Source organism: Mus pahari, chromosome 7 (genome assembly GCF_900095145.1).
Source record: "Mus pahari chromosome 7, PAHARI_EIJ_v1.1, whole genome shotgun sequence".
NCBI classification, from domain to species: domain Eukaryota; kingdom Metazoa; phylum Chordata; class Mammalia; order Rodentia; family Muridae; genus Mus; species Mus pahari.
Genome location: NC_034596.1, coordinates 50,612,676 through 50,629,143, shown reverse-complemented (window position 1 = coordinate 50,629,143; position 16,468 = coordinate 50,612,676). Strand labels below are relative to the sequence as shown.

The window sequence follows — 16,468 nt, the reverse complement described above, 5'->3', positions numbered from 1 at the left end:
AATGTTCACAACACAGGTAGGAGAAAATATCTACTACTGCTTTGTCCATTTTCACAATGAGGAAATGGAGGCAGACAGGGCTGGAGTGCACTTTAGATCTACACAGCAAAAGAGGAAGAGGTTGGGATGGGAATCCAAGTTGGCTGGATGTGGAAAGCCCCGCACACCGAGGCTGTCTACCTGCCCCTGCTCGCATGGCCAGAAGAAGCTGGTAACTGAGCTGGGGATGCGAGACAAGGAGCTGGTTTGTGGGGCAAGCTTTATGCCTTCATTCTCCTATTAGCTGTTCGCGTTCTGAGGATCATATAGAAAAGACTCAGCCTTTGCACTTCAAATACGCTACTGCGCGTACTTATTCTAGCCCGCGTCTTATTCTGACATTTTTCCCCCTGTGCTTACTTTGACTCTGTGGAATGGGAGCTTTCAGAGCAAAGCACCATGAGTTAACTTTTTCCAGATCGTGTAAAACGAATAGCTCTAATGTCATCTTTTGTTTTTAAACTTTTCTAAAGTGACAGGTTTTCAATTTTCATAACTATGCATCTTCTCAAAACCACAAATAAAACTTTCATTTGGCCCATTAGCTCTGAATAATAAATTCTGTTTCTAACCATAAAACAACATTTTGGGGTATTCTGTTAATAATGAAATAAGGTTTGCTATCAACTTAAGTGCTTCCGTTTTTCAATTTTGAGAATGGAGATTTTTATAAAATAAAATACTCCCCCAGTACACACACACACACACACACACACACACACACACACACACACCACACACCAACAGAAGGCTTGACTAGTCATCCCAAGATCTTCACTTGAATGGCGAGGGGCAACAGGGTCAGACACAGCAAGGCCCACTGTTCTGAGCCACACCCTGCAGGTGGGAATCCCAACTCCACCACCTTGTTGTGAGTTTGCCAAATTAGGTAACAAATAGCTCACCCCTCTTTCATAAAAACCCAATTCAAAATTTTTAACTCATCTGAATCCAGTAACCCATGCCAGTCACTAAGAGAAGTTGCAAATTAATTTACAATACTAAAAACATTTTGTAAATGCCGAACTGATATCTTCCTTGAGGTAAAGGTGTAGAGGAAGTAATCGGCCGAGGTAGGGAACTTCTACTTTTTCTCCTTCTTCTTTCTTTTAAAATGAAAGTACTGTACCCTTACTTTCGATTGTTTTACAGCTCAATTGATAAGGTGTGCTCTTTTTTTTTTTTGTTCAAGAAAATTTAAAAGCAACTAATTTAAATATGCAAAATTATCTTGAGTTGTTCATACGTGAACTTAAAAGCCGTGCAACACAGGAAAATTAAGTAATTATGCCTCCAAGTTATTTACTGCAATTAAGCTCATTTATCATATGCAAATTAGTGCAAACTGGTCTCATTAGTTACTAAATTACTCAATATGAGCTGAACAATGTAGCACTCCAGTTTGTAATGAAAAATCCCTGTAGAGGCAAGCAGTATCAATTAAGCTAATTTGCATATGCAAATATATTCACTAACTTTCTCTTTTTCTATATTTAGTTTTACATTTTCTTACCATTCCAGATCATACCAAGACAGTGGGGTCACTCACCTCTCTCAACTTATTCCATCACAGCTAAAGAGATTAATCCAGAATGCCTCTATTAGTCGAAATCATGTTATCTGAATACTTATGTCCAGCAAGCTATCACCTCACTGGGAACAATCAGGAGGGAGGATGTAGTTTCCTAAAACAAAGATGACATGCTACCTCATCAGTAAAATAGCACTCTTACTATCACTCTCCTCAAGTCTTTTTGAAAACGTTACTATCAAGAAGGAGGAGTGCTGACTAAGCTAGGCATATCCTAATATAATAATAGTTTGTATATTCGTGTTAGCTTTTAACACATTTTAGGTCGAATCACTTTCTTTTGCTTAGATATTTGGTCAAAGGCATGATCTGGACCCATGTTCTGTTTGCTGGATGTGTGTGGATATACACTTGTTTGTTGTAGAAGCCAGGGTACCACACTGGGGTCTTCCTCAATCAATCTTCTCTTATTGTTGGAGGCAAGGTCTCTCCTTGACCCTGGAGCTGCCCATTATGCTAGGCTGGTTAGATAACCAAGTCCCAGAGATTCTCCTGCCTCTGCCTGCCCAAGCGCCGGGATTATAATTGTACATCGCCATACACAGTTAGTCACGTGGATTCTGGGGACAATACTCAGGCCCAGATGCTTGTGTGGCAACACTACTGACTCAGTCATTTCACCAGCATCTTGCTCAGATAATATATAAACACAAAATCATACATATCATATATAATATACACCATATATTCAAATTTTTGATATTATAATATAATCATATATATTATAACTTACACTTTATTTTTTCTTTTTAATTTTCTTTGCTGAAAGGAATGAGATTGGAAGAGAGTTCAGCGACAGCAGCTTGCTCATTCTCTGTCCATCCCTGACACTGTAGGTATCTGTTTATATTTTCAAGATATTTTCTCCTCCAGAATCCTTAGTTCCTTGGCTACTGTAAGTAGCTGATCTCTGAGACAAAAATAGTACTGTGACTAAAAGTACTTACATTATAACAAAGATATATATTTTTTTCTTACTATAGCTGCCACTTTTTTTTTAACTTTCTTGGCAGAAAACCATATGTTCTCATTTAATCATGAGTTGGTGTATTCTATTATCTAAATTTCAGAGTATGACAAAAATAGGAATATAAATCCTGAATTAATTTATTCTAAACCTGTCCCATGACATCCTGTATCAAAGGCGCAGGTTCTTTGTTTATGTGAAGCAAGAGTTTCCTACTGTTCTAGGTGCTAGGTTTGATTTTATTGTCTTAACATTTTTAGGTGGGTGTAGCATAGCAGCATTAATATAAAACATGCATAAGCAATATCACAACTTTATATAACAATTATATAAACATTATTTACAGAGTGAAAAAAGCAAACCCTCTGCTAAGGGCATACAAATAATTAAAACATTCCATTCATAATTCTGGCACCTGAGGGAAAGCTATTCCAGTGGTTAATTTTATGACTTGCAAATATGATATTTGGTATTTTATGTTTTGTTAATTTCTAGGAAGTGAAATATAAATATCAAGCCTGGTCCCTACACTGGGAGAGTAAAAAGAAACAACACTTGTAATTAAAATACATCCTTATTCTTTATTATTCTGTGCGGGGGATGTGCATGATGCGTGGGTATATGTACCACTGCACATGTGAAGGCCTTGTGTGTACCATGGCACATATGGAGGTCAGAGCTTACTCTGTGAGGTCTTGTGTGTGTTATGGCACACATGGAGGCCGTAGGGTCCTCTGTGAAGGCCTTTCTCTCCTTCCACCTCTACATGGGATCTGGGGATTGATGATTACCAGGCTTAAGCAGCAAGCACTTTTACCCGAGGAGCCTCAACAGCCCCTGCCTGTACTTCCTTATGAAAAGAAAAGCATAAAGTAGGGACAACAAGGAGAACTTGGGCCAAGTTCATGCTTAGTCACATGCGTGTGTTTAGGAAAGGTCCCTGTAATGACATCCAAAGGTTCTGAGATTTTCAGTTAATCTTCCATAAAATGAGCAGCCCTCAGCCTCCACCTCCACTTGCCTTCCCATCCCTCATCTCCCTCACAAAAGAAACTACATGTCTGGACTTGGGCCCTCTAAGACCAACTTCACAGACTTGTACTTGCAGGGCTGATGTCCGGTGCAGATGGCGCTTCTGTCCTAAAAATGCTTGAACAATTACAGGCTCCCCTGGTCTACTCTAACGGTGGCTGTCAGTGGTAAGGTATGCACAGTGGCCCTTGAGGTACATACTACATAGCACTTGGCCTTCATCTTGCCTACATGTACAATTACTAAACCATCAGACAGAACAATCAGACATGAAGAGGGAGAGAGAGAGAGGGAGAAAGAGAGAGAGAGAGAGAGAGAGAGAGAGAGAGAGAGAGAGAGAGAGAGAGAATGAATATATTTTACAAGGTCAGAATCACCACAAAGTTTAGAATTTTTCTCTATTCAAAAAGTACAGATCTGATCAAATTTTAAGAGAGCTTACAGATCTCATTTTTCCTGAAACTATATATATATATATATATATATATATATATATATATATATATATTGCACTCACTGAAGGCATAAGAAGGGAAGTTGGCATAATACATGAGACTTTGCAAAATTATAATACATTCATGCTATTACCCACCTGAACTGTACTTTTATAATTAGAACACACAGACACACATGAGTGCATAGTTTTGCACACAATAGTTGGTATTTGCATTAGAAATGGAAAGTTTTAGTTATAATCAATATACCTAATGCCAGGAAATTAGATAAATAAACTATGGTACATTCATATGATATTTGGATAACATGAATAATAATGAAAATGATTCAGTATAGCTAGAGATTATGAGTAAGGGACACTTTAATTATATAAAGAATGACAGATTTATGCTTTGTCTGTCTGTCCGTCCATCCATCCATCCATTAAAGAAATAGACTTAATTTTCAATATTCATTATTTCAATATTCATTATTTGGTGAACCTTAACATATAAATGTATTTCTACCATATGCAAAACTATTTTATAGACACCATTTTCTCGGCTGTCATTCTACCCTACCATAACTGCCTATATTCTCTTTCTGTTCCCCCAGACCCTGTTATGCTTTTCTTCTGAATCTCACTCATCTGTGCCATGTTCTCCATGAATAAAACCACTGAGTGTTTACCTTACTGAAGGATTTTTATCTACCAGCGGGCTATTAGAATTCCTTCCATGAGCAAAAACAAATCCTGTGGCTTCCTCCTCCTTTGTTACCTTGTCCTTGCTTAGAAACTAATGGATTACACATCCCAGGGATTCTTTTCCTTAACCTCTTTTTTCCTCCATATCATTCCTTCTGGTCTTCAGTCCATTCCTCCGTTGTAGTTACCAGCCATCTATGCTCCAGTGATTTGGAATTCCTAGTCCCATTTTCAGCCCTAGCCTTCATAGTACTTAAATTAGGGTCATGCCTAGAATTTTAGCTCCTTCCCTTATATCAACTCTGCTTTTTGACTGGATATGTCTTTCAAAATCTCTAAGGAATAGGATCTTATCTTAACTTATAGGGTCTATGGTTGTTATTAACCCTGTCACTTTTATCTGTCCATGATGTCAATGTGTTAATGACTGTATCCGTTCTATGTGTTCTTGTCTTTCCATTGGGCTCTACCCCAATGGCATCTTAATTTCTGTCTTGAGATACTAACATTAGGTTCTCACAACTAACAATCTCCCAGATACTGGGTTTTGATGGAGCCAAACCTTTCCTTGTCCCTGACTGCATGAGAACCTTTCCCACAGGATCATCACCATTTGGAGAATGGAACCTGTGCCCCCTAAGTTAGCCCAGCAGACCTGTAACATGTGGTTTGTAGGATTTCCCCACCTTCACCACTCATGTGTTTCCTGTCCACGTGAACTGACCCTCATATCAAATATTATTACATTCTCCAAAGAAGTCTTATGGTTATTTATCTGCATCTCTTTGCACTCCACATTGTCTTTGATTGGAATATTATTCCACTGTCTCTGCTTAAGAAACTATTCATTTATCAACAATTGAGATTCCATCTAGATGTCTTATGGGCAAAGTAGAACTTGGATAGTTCAGATCCCTAATATACTCAACTACTATTACATTTCTAAATTTTAAGAAGCTTCCTATTTCCCTTCTTTAAATGAATGTAAGCTAATTATAGACAATAGCCCCATGCAGCGAATTTTGTATTCTCACTCAATATTTGAAAGTCTGGTGGGATGGTATTACTATAAATCATAAGGTCTAAGATCAGGCCTACAATCTGAATGACAGACATTTTATCCAGAGATTTTTTGCAAAGGACAGAAGGATAAGAAAAGAAAGAAAATTTCTCTTCAGACTCCATCAATCCATTAGAGTCTGTCAGAGATGTTTTCAGAACAAAATGTGCGGACTCATCTCACACTTTTGCAATACTGATATTTTGTTGTCTGTGCTACTGACATCAGTCTGTGGACTGAAGGCTTCCCTTGCGAGCTAAGACAACTAAGAAGAGCTTGGCAAAGGCTCTTCTTGCTACAACTACCCTTAAGTTTATCAGGGCAAAGTTCTACATATAGCACGGTATCATTCTTCCACTCCACAACCACTGTGTTTGTTCAAATCAAATGATGTGGGAAGTTCTAATGTCTATGGTAACTTCAAGAGTCTATAACTCACCTATACTCAAGTATCTTGGTTTTGTGAAAAACCAATATATTCCCTTAAAGACATCAGGCTCCAAATAATCCACGAGTGTTCCAGTGTATGTTGGATCTTTATGGTAGGAGAATGGTGTTTTCTTTAATCTGCACTCATTCCACTTTCTGTCTTTTTTTTTTATCTTTTTGTCTTTCTGTCTGTCTGTCTGTCTGTCTGTCTGTCTGTCTGTCTGTCTCTCTCTCTCTCTCTCTCTCTCTCTCTCTCTCTCTCTCTCTCTCCCTTTCTTTCCTTTTTCTGTATTCTGAGGACAAAATCAGTATAGTTTGCATTGCTGAGTTCTTCCAATGTATAGACTAGTCATTACCATTCCTTTTAAGACATGTCTTCTCCAAACTATTTCTTTGGGTTCTTCATTGTTCTTCATGTAACACGATTTTTAATGACAGTCTGCATAGCCTTTCCAAGCAATACCCAGATATACAGGCTTCTCTTATAGCATGGAGACTAAGGACAATATAAACCAACCATACATACTGAGAAGCCAACAGTCTCGTTTTAAAACCTCTATTCTCTAAGTAAAGTATGATATTGAACAAATATTTGTGATAGTCACCCTATATAATGTGTTTATACTAAATTAAAATCAGTTTAAACTCTTATACTTTTTATAAGTTTTAAATTATTGCAACTCCTAACTTATACTCCTAAAGGACTCTGAGTCAGAAAGCAATAATCTAGGGTTATAGTCTGAACTTCCGTCTTATTGACTAAGTGTAGGACTGAACATGTCAGAATCTAATTAACCATAGTCCTTTGTCACAGAAGAATCCAATAATATATCTGTCCCAGTCTATATAGAACATATAATAGAGATACTGATCCAGAACCAAGTATATACATGAAGGAAAAAAAGATAAAAATCAGAAATTCTAAAGAGAAATGGGATCCTTTCTGCATATTTAAACAAATTTGCAGTTACTGTAAAGGTAACTCAAATATCGTTCCTTCATGGTGGATCAAGAAACACCATGTCTAATAGCAGATATTAATGGAAATCAGAAATAGAACAAACTAAACTAAGTCGAGACATTTAAGTGCTGTGAATTTTCCATTGTGAACTATGATTTCTCACACAATAAAATCCTTGCAGGCGGATGATGAAAAGAACACATTCTTTACTTGACCCAGTAGACTTGGAAGATGGAGATGGTAGGTGGAGACCAAGAACTCTTCCTTTAAACACACGTGTGTTGGGGTGGGGCAGGGTTCTCAGGCTACCAGGAAAGAGACTCAAGAACTAAAAGAGTGACTACACCAAGAGCTGATTTTCTCCACGGAGAAACTCAGAATTCATTCCTAGTATCCACAATTTAGGGGATAACATGCTAGATCCAATCCTTCTTAGGAGTATCTTTTGGACTATTCATTTGCTTGGCTCTGAATGGATAAGAATATAGAAAACATCAGCACCTCTTCTAAATGTAGGCCAGCGGTCCACTGATGAAGGCAGAAGCACTAAACACATGGAATAATCTTAAGGTTATAGTAAGATGATTAGATAAAATGCTGATCCAGGGATGAACGTTTTCTGGCGCTAGAGAACTACATCTTTATCTATACTGTTCCCATCTATTTATCATGAAATGTGCTAACAAAACCACTTACTTAAATATAAGCTTAAAATTTCATACTAACTAGTTTTCTAATTTGGGGATGCAAACAACAGGACTGGAAGCATTTAACAAATACAAACTCAAGCAAAGAACTGAAGTTTGGCGTCACACACACAACACCACAGTACTTTCACAACAAAACCCTGCTCTTTGATAAGCAATGTGTAGCTCAGAGGACACAAACATATTCACTTGCAAACATGGCACGCACGTGATCACTGTGCATCGGCTAAGTGCAATTCATCTAAATTATTATAGCACAGGTAATACTTGCCCTCCCTTTCCTCATTAATTTTCCCTCAAGGAATGGTTTTCTAAAAAAGGAAAGGAAAGGAGAAAAAAAATCATGAAGATTTGTGAATTCCAAGAAAAAAATGACAATAATCAAACACATATCTGAAACTAAAAGTATGTGTAAGAAGATTACAAATCTGACATTTCCTTGATAAGATGGAAGAAAGACTTTTTAGAGGTACCTGCAAAATGTGGCTTCCCAAATGTGCTTCAAATACTTCAATGGCCAGTGCGCTGGGGCTCCGCCTTCGTTGTGCACCTATAACTTGAAAGAAAAAAGAGAGAGAGAGAGAGAAAAGAAAAAAAAAATTAAGTTGGAGCTCTGGTCTCAAATCCTCAGTCTCCCCCACTTGCATTAATGAACTGTTAAAGCACCAATGAGTTCTGAAAGAAACACTGGTCACTGTCAGTTTGGCCTCTGAGTTGTTTCAATGTAAGTTTCGGCTGAATATCAACATCTATAAACTTAAAACAAATAAACACCCCTGCCAAAAAACAAAAAAACAAAAACAAAACAAAACAAAAAACAAAAAACAAAGCCCTCCAGGTCTAAAATCTTACCTTTTACATATTTTTCCTATACCAAAAAAAAAAAAAAAAAAAAAACCACCACCACCACCACCACCAAAAAAAACCCACACAAACATTCCTATTCTTTTAGAACAAATGAGTATAGTTTTTCTCTAAATTATAACTGCTATTTTTAAGTGCCTAAAGCAACAGTCCCACCCTACTGCAGCTGCCAGAGCAAGATAAACTCCTAAAAGTAGCTCTGGCTGTCCTGGAACTCACTCTGTAGACCAGGCTGGCCTCGAACTCAGAAATCTGCCTGCGTCTGCCTCCCAAGTACTAGGATTAAAGGCATGCACCACCACGCCTGGCTAAGTAGTATTTTCTAATGTGTAAGTTCAACAGAATTTAGGAAGAGTTGGTTACATGTCAGATGATAGATTCTCATTAAGGAGCTTTTGCACTGCTGCCATGTATCATGGAGAGTGGCTTCCATATCTCTGAGTACTCATGTGACTATTCTTAACAACCAACGAGCAGTGCAAATGGTCCTTGGTCAGTGTGCACCTCCATCAGTGACTGCTTGTGGTCTGAAGACGCCAGTCATTACTGTTCTACCTGAGGGACAACTTTCTGGTGCCTGCTACTAACAGAGATCTTAAAACTAAAGTGCACTTCAGATATAGTATGGATGGGATCCAGAATTGCGGTCCCTTTCTTTCCGGTATTTCCAAGGTACAGTGCCAGCTTAATGATCTATGGGTGTTTATTCTTTATAGATACCTGTCTGCCTTACGAGACTTAGGACAGGACGTGTTCAGAGCTTTTCTACATTTCTGACAAGAAGGAGTCTCCATATCTTCCTGCTTCTTCCCCACCATTTAAATCGGAAACAGCATCAAACAAAAGTCTTTCTCACAGCTAAACCCACATTCAGCTAGTGGACAAGACAATCCTGTAAAACGGTACCAGAGAAATGCCACTTCATTTTGGTGACCTCATTAATCACTCCTACCGAGAGCCACGTAGGGAGGGCTGCAACACCAACCAACAGCGCATCCTCATCGTGTGGTGTAGACACAGGAAGCCTACCCTGATTCATTATGGCAGTATCTAAGAGGTACTTTGAAGATAGCATGAGTGCTAAGTGCCAAGTGCCATTGTGGCTGCAGGAGAAAAAGGAAAGAGACATTTTCCCATGGAAGTGTATAAACTACAATTGCAAAGTGATGGTTATTAAGAAATATTTCAACTGGAATTCCAGCCCCATGTCCCTGTTTGCTTCAGAAGTAAAACATTTAACTAATGATTTTCAAATGAAAAAAGAACCCATTTCTCTGCTGAGATTAATCTTTATCATAGGTGCAGACATAGGATTTTACTTTTCTATATTTAAATATATTTAGGCAGCTATGCTGTGTATGTGTGTGCATGTGCTTCTGATTAATTTTCTATTCTAACATGCACATTACTCCCTTCAAAACTCCTTTGGCATTTTTGATAATGCAGCTGTCTTGCTGAATACTGTTTTCAGTTTCTACAGTGTTAATTGCACATTATGGTAGCTTGGTGTGAATGATCCCACATGAATAAAATCTGCAGCCTTTTTTCTCCCCCAAAGATTATGGGGATGGGTGGCTTTTAGGAGGGAGAAGAGGAGAACTGAAAAACTTCTAAAATGTCCACTCCCTTTTTGAGGCAGTAATTAGGATTCAGAGTTTATTAATAGTTCAGAATTTGGGGAGATTTTCAATTACAAGGCTCAAAATAAATATCCGCATGTCATTTAAGGAAGGATTACAATTGAACTTTAGATAACATAAACTATGAACAACTCAGTAAGGTGGGACTGAAAGTGCTGACTTTAGAAAGCCCTCCAGCCTCCCAGAGAATGTTAGGAAGGCCCACAAGGCAGGCTCTAGCAACAACAGATGGCAGCTCAAATGCTTCTAGAAGCCCAGAAACAGTTGTCTTGAATAACACCCCTGGATTATGCAAGCCTGGCTTCTGCTGGCCTTTCTTTTCCTCCCCTTCCTTCACCTGTGCTCAGGTCATCCTCAAAGGGCATCCTTGCCCCTGACCCAAGCAGTTACTCTTTGTTCTCCAAATCCTCCGGAATGCATGTGGCATGCATCCCACTAGCATAATATACCAGTATCCTGTAAGTGGTTTCATGCTATTCTACTCAATGGCGTTTTTATGATGCTGGAACTTCTCTTGATTTATCTGTTTTGCACTTATGCAGGTGATGTGGGGCTGTAATGACAGCTCCTAATTTTACAACCAACATAAATATGTTAAACAGGAGCCCATTACGCCCCTGGTAGGAGACCTGCTTTAACTCTGGCATTATTGGTAACTGAATAGATGTTAAATATGGACTTCTCCTGCACTTCTCCTTTGGTACTCTGCAGTTTAAGAATTGGTGGACTTGTAACACTGGGACAATGCAAACAGCTCTTTTGTTTCTCTGCATTAATCACACTGAGTCCACAAAGTATCACTGAAGCCATGGAAAAGCTGACCTGGAAAAGCTGACCTGGAAAAGGGCTGACCTCAGTGAGGTCTGCTGAAGTCAGCACAGTGACCCGCTTTATGAGTATGTCTCTGATGGCTCTGTTCTGAAAGGCTACACTTCCCAAGTTTGTTTGGTAAGCCCCACACAACAGCACCAAGGTATTAGGTTGTTGTTTTGTTTGTTTGTTTGTTTTTTCCTTTTCCATTCACCTCCTGATATACTTCATTTATCACTTAATTTAATAAGTGACTACTTTCAAAATCAAAGGAGCACTAAATTAATAAACACACCCATAAGCAGGACATTAGTACATAAATGGAGAATACTTTCCATTGTCTTGTGAGCATCGCCACTAACTCACTGACAGAAAGGAGTGATGACTAATTTGAACAGCATATATAAACTGTTAAGAGAAAGCAAGTGCATCATATAATTCAACTTAAAACTCCATTCAACATTAGCTAAGTGCCTATTTGGTGTTGAAAAATCTCTAGCTAGGATGTAGTGACTGGTGTTGGGAATCAGCAAGCAAACACAAGAAAATTTTCAAATACTTAAGACCAGGCCCAGCACAAAAATAACCCTTAAAAAGCACCGCCACCTCATATTTAAAGAGGCTAAACAGGAAGCATCCAAGGTTTTAGGGATTTTTAAATGGAAGAAATGTACAGAGGGAAAGCATTATTTTTTTGTTCAAAGACATCAGCATAGGAAATCCTGGCCTTGTGCTTCAGAGAGCCACAGTGATATGAGAAGTTCTCCTAGCCCTCATTAGAAAGAAGAAGACAGTCAAGGAAACTGCCATTTAAACCCAGGCTTAAAAACGTTGTACCTCAACAATGTCAGCGGAAATATTCCACTCTGGACCCTGTTGTTGCCATTCATGGTGCTCTCTGCGAATTAATTCTGTGCAACAAAATACAACCCTCTTTCAAAAATATACTCCGGACATCCAGCCATGTTCTGAACCGGTGTTCTGTGTCTCCAGGGATAAGGCGGGGAGGGAGGACTAGGGATTAACACTCAGTGGGAGTCTGACCTATTCAGCCAAAAGGTCAGCTTGCTATGGAAGCATCCATTAGAGGTAGGAAGAGGACAGACAGCTCAGGAGACGCAAAATGAAGGGAGGGAAGTCATGGGCTCTGGCTGCCTCGAGGCCGGCTTTGCCCTTTCCCTTCCTAGCCCTCCACCTGTAGAGCACCTTTACCAGCACAGTTCATAATGCAAGGGGCAACCACAGGCAGGGAGCCACAGAGAGCCTGCTGCCAGAGGAAGGGTTCACTGGAGCAAAGAGAAAGAGGTCTTCCACAGAACAGTAGGCAGGAGGCGACAAGAAGCTCATTCCTAGTTCATCTCACTCCATTTCCCAACAGCCATGGCCAATGCTGCCCTTAAATCTACTGGCAACAGCCCAAGAATGGACCCCCTCCACCTCTCCACTGAGCGAAGGTGTGGTCACCTCCTATGGCTGCCCTCTGAATCCTGGAGACATGGAGCAATCTCAGGGCCCACACTGAGTTTGGGGTAAGGGAGGCCCAAAGGACAAGCTGAATGGCTTCTCCAGACCTCGCTCCTTGAGCTGCAGTAATTACAGTATTACAGTACTCAGTACTACAGTACTCGGCAAAGCCAGGGGCTGGAGGCAAGTGGAGGAGGGGATGCTTAATGAGTCTTTCCTTGGCTACCAGTGAAAAGAAGAGAGATTCTCCTTGACAAATATCAATTAGTGTCCCTCACTGTAGGGCCAGGAAAGCCAGAAAGAGCTTTCTCAGGGGCTACAGTAGTTTATACCTTACAAATCTCTTTCTCTCTCTGTCCCCCCCATTCCTTTCTTCCCTCCCTCTCTCTCCCCCCTTCTCCCTCCTTTATTCTCTCTTCCCCTTCCTGCTTCTTCCCCTTCTCTCTCCTTCTCCTCCCTCCCTCTCTGTGAGACTACTGAGAAATTGCCACTATCTACATGTAACAGTAGATCAAATCCCAATTTTGAATCCAGTGCATACAGTTCTGCCCAGTGTCCACGACCTTCCCCGGTTAACTTACTCTTAGATGCTTTGAGAATGTCTTACAGACAGAGATTGCCAATTTGGAGAAATGGCACTCAAGCGTCAGGTACTCAGTATCAGGGAAGCTCACAACAGTGCTAAGACTACAACTGCAATTGAAAGGCCAGGCGCACCGTGGAAAACATGGTGCTCTGGTGTAAATCTTGTACAAATACAAGGTTCTCCTGAAGTGCTCTCACCAGAATTAGTTGCTGTCTTTTAAAATCTAAGTCAGAGAAAAATAAAATAAAATAAAATAAAATAGCTATTGCACTGTTAATCAGGCTTCTGGAAGCCTGACTAAAAAATAACTACAGGAGTTGAGTATTGCAATATAACCCTTTAATCCCAGCACTCTGGAGGCAGAAGCAGACAGATTTCTGTGAGTTTGAGGCTAGCCTGGTCTACATAATGAGTTTCAGCCATAGCTACATAAAGAGACTCTTCTCAAACAAATAAAATAAAATAAAATAAAATAAAACAAAATAAATGTAAGTAACTAGAAAGATGGCTTGGTAGTTTAAAACACTTGCTGCTCTTACAGAGGACACAGGTTCAATTACCTGCAACTACATGGTGGCTCAAAATCATCTGTAACTCTAGATCCAGAGGATCTGATGCCTTCTTCTGGCCTCCACTGGCACCAGGCATTAAGGAGGTATATATGTACATGCAGATCAAACACTCATGCATGTAAAATGAAATAAATAAATCTAAACTAATTAAAAATTGAAAGAATAAAGAATAAAACCTTCCCTATATACTGGAACAATGCATGCTGGGCTTACTTTTAAACTCATATTTTAATATTTTTTTAAAGTTCATAATCTGAATCCCAGAACATATTACACATTATAGAGTAGTACCAATCCAGAAGAGAGAGAGAGAGAGAGAGAGAGAGAGAGAGAGAGAAAGAGAGAGAGAGAGAGAGAGACTTAATGCAAGGAAATAATTGAAACTTTAAGCAGTCTTATGCTAATTGGAAAGTTCTCTGATGCAACACATTTAAATTTCTTCTGCAATTTAAGTATGGATTGAACGCATTGGGTAAATTTAAGTATGGATTGGGTTCACTGAAAGAATTAGGGATGATATGCCTGGCTGTTTTAGTGCTTACAAATGGGTTGCTGAACTGGGAGGAAAGAAACCTTGCCTGCTCTCCTCAGGAAACCATGCATGTTTTGCTTCAACTACCACAGCACCAAGTCAACAGGGCTGGCTAGCAAGAAGAATGTTTCTACTTCTCACTTCAGGAACTGACCAGATTTGGATGAAGTGTGCAATACTGTTCGCAATTCTCTGTTTCAGAATGGCACCGTATAAGGAGTTGAAATGGCATCCACGCTCCCTCTCTGCCTTTACCAGCTTTCTGTGTACTGAATTACCAACAAACCGCAGCTTCTTTGCGATAGAGAGAGTCTCTCATCAAAACAGTCACTTTCCACACCTCACTTCTCATTTCCACTGGAGGACGTTAAGAATTCCAGGTAGGCATTGCAGCATCCGTAGCTAACAAGATGATAAAATGGAGTTTGCCCAATGATCTGGGGATGCCTATATGGACTACTCATGTCAGGTCCTCACATGGTCACTTACGGGGTGGTTGGCATTTGATGAGAGAATCTCCCCTTTCCTGTGACAATGGGGTTCCTAATGCAGTGGCCTAAGCAGTGTTTGGAGTGACAGAATCTGTGGGTAGCCTTCATCACCAAAGCCTATGAGGATATATCATCCAGAAAAGACAGGCGTGACCCACAGCTGGGCTGAGCCTCAGGGAGTGTGAGACACGATGGGTGCCTTAAGAGATGCCAGGGCATATGAAAGGTCCTGTCTTACCTTCATAAGAATCCCCAGATAATTAAATTTCAAAGAGGATTATTTTTTAAAATAAACTTTACTTACTACTCAATCATTCTAACGTAAATTTCTTACTTTAAAACAATTTTATGTATAACTAAATCACACATACGCACCACACACACACACACACACACACACACACACACACACACACACACGATCATGGCACTCTTTATCAAGGACTTTAGTCCAGAACTACTTAAAGAATAACCAAAGTGTATCTGGGTATATTTATTGGCTTCATAAACTTGCATTTGATTGTACTGGAGTAAACAATTAAATTCTTTTATACAATGGAGGGAATGAGAGCTTCTTAATTTTCTTTACAAAATAAATACAGATACAAAATAAATAAATGACTTTTAAAAATCAGACAAACCACCAATCCGTTCCTCCCTGTAGACTCCCAGAAATACAGCAAGAGTTGGACTGTATCCATCTCTACCTGGAGAAGTTACAAAGGGGCCACAGGATGAAGGCTTAGGAGACAGGAGTCGTGAATTTTATTGCATAAGAACTCAGAAAGAGGATACGACATCATTTATTCTGGCTCAGGGATACTGTAGCAAATACAGGTTGAGCCCACTGTAAAGCAGGCACTCGGCTGACTGAGACCCCAACAGTGATCCTGTTCCCAGGGGGCTGCAGATACATGTGTTGGAAAGCTACAGGCCTACATGCCATCCCCAGAGAAGATACACAGCTTGCATGGGCAGTCAGCAGGCTCTAGTTTGGAGACGCCTTTCGTCTTGTTTAAACTTTTCTTCTTCCCAGGTATGGCAGACAGGATTATCAAGAGTCTCTCAGAGGAACGCACGCATGTCCTCTGACCCATAGCTCTCCAAAAGCAAACAAACAAGATGCCCTAACTCTGGGATTTGAACAGAGCAGTATCCTGTCCTTCAGCTGGAGAGAAGTACCTTCCACAATGACACTAAAACTTTTCTTGAGAGTATAAAATGTTAGTGTGTGTGTGGGGGGGGTGATGGCAGAGATTTGGTAATGTCCCATGGGTGGGGATTCTTCTTTCATTTTGCAAACTGTCTTACAAGTCCTTCTGATGAGCTGCTTCCAGCTGCAGCCCTCCTAACTTCAGGAGCACCAGAGAGATGCAGGTTCCACCTCCCAGTCAGAGTGGTGCCCATTACCACTCAGTCTGTCAGCTACATTACTGGCAGAACAAAGAGGTCCCATCAGTTATTTTCTTCTGCTCAAATCTGGTCATCGGCCCTGGGTTTCCTAGGTCACACATACAAAGGGCGATGAAGAAACCTCAGATCTGCAGAAAGCAGCTTATTTTCTTTTGTGGGTAAGAAGAAG

General features: G+C 39.9%; 1 protein-coding gene across 5 annotated transcripts in view; it reads right to left on the bottom strand.

Moving 5' to 3' along the window:
* Npas3 (neuronal PAS domain protein 3) overlaps positions 1-16,468 on the bottom strand; it is an 819,449-nt gene that overhangs the window by 415,974 nt on the left and 387,007 nt on the right. For 3 of the 5 annotated variants that reach the window (XM_029541027.1, XM_029541028.1, XM_021201531.2), the window contains one exon: positions 8,401-8,477. In XM_029541027.1, the coding sequence (XP_029396887.1) occupies positions 8,401-8,477 (77 nt within the window). Of the gene's footprint in view, positions 1-8,400; positions 8,484-16,468 lie in introns of all 5 variants that reach the window. The other 2 variants (XM_029541029.1, XM_029541030.1) reach the window with 1 other exon arrangement.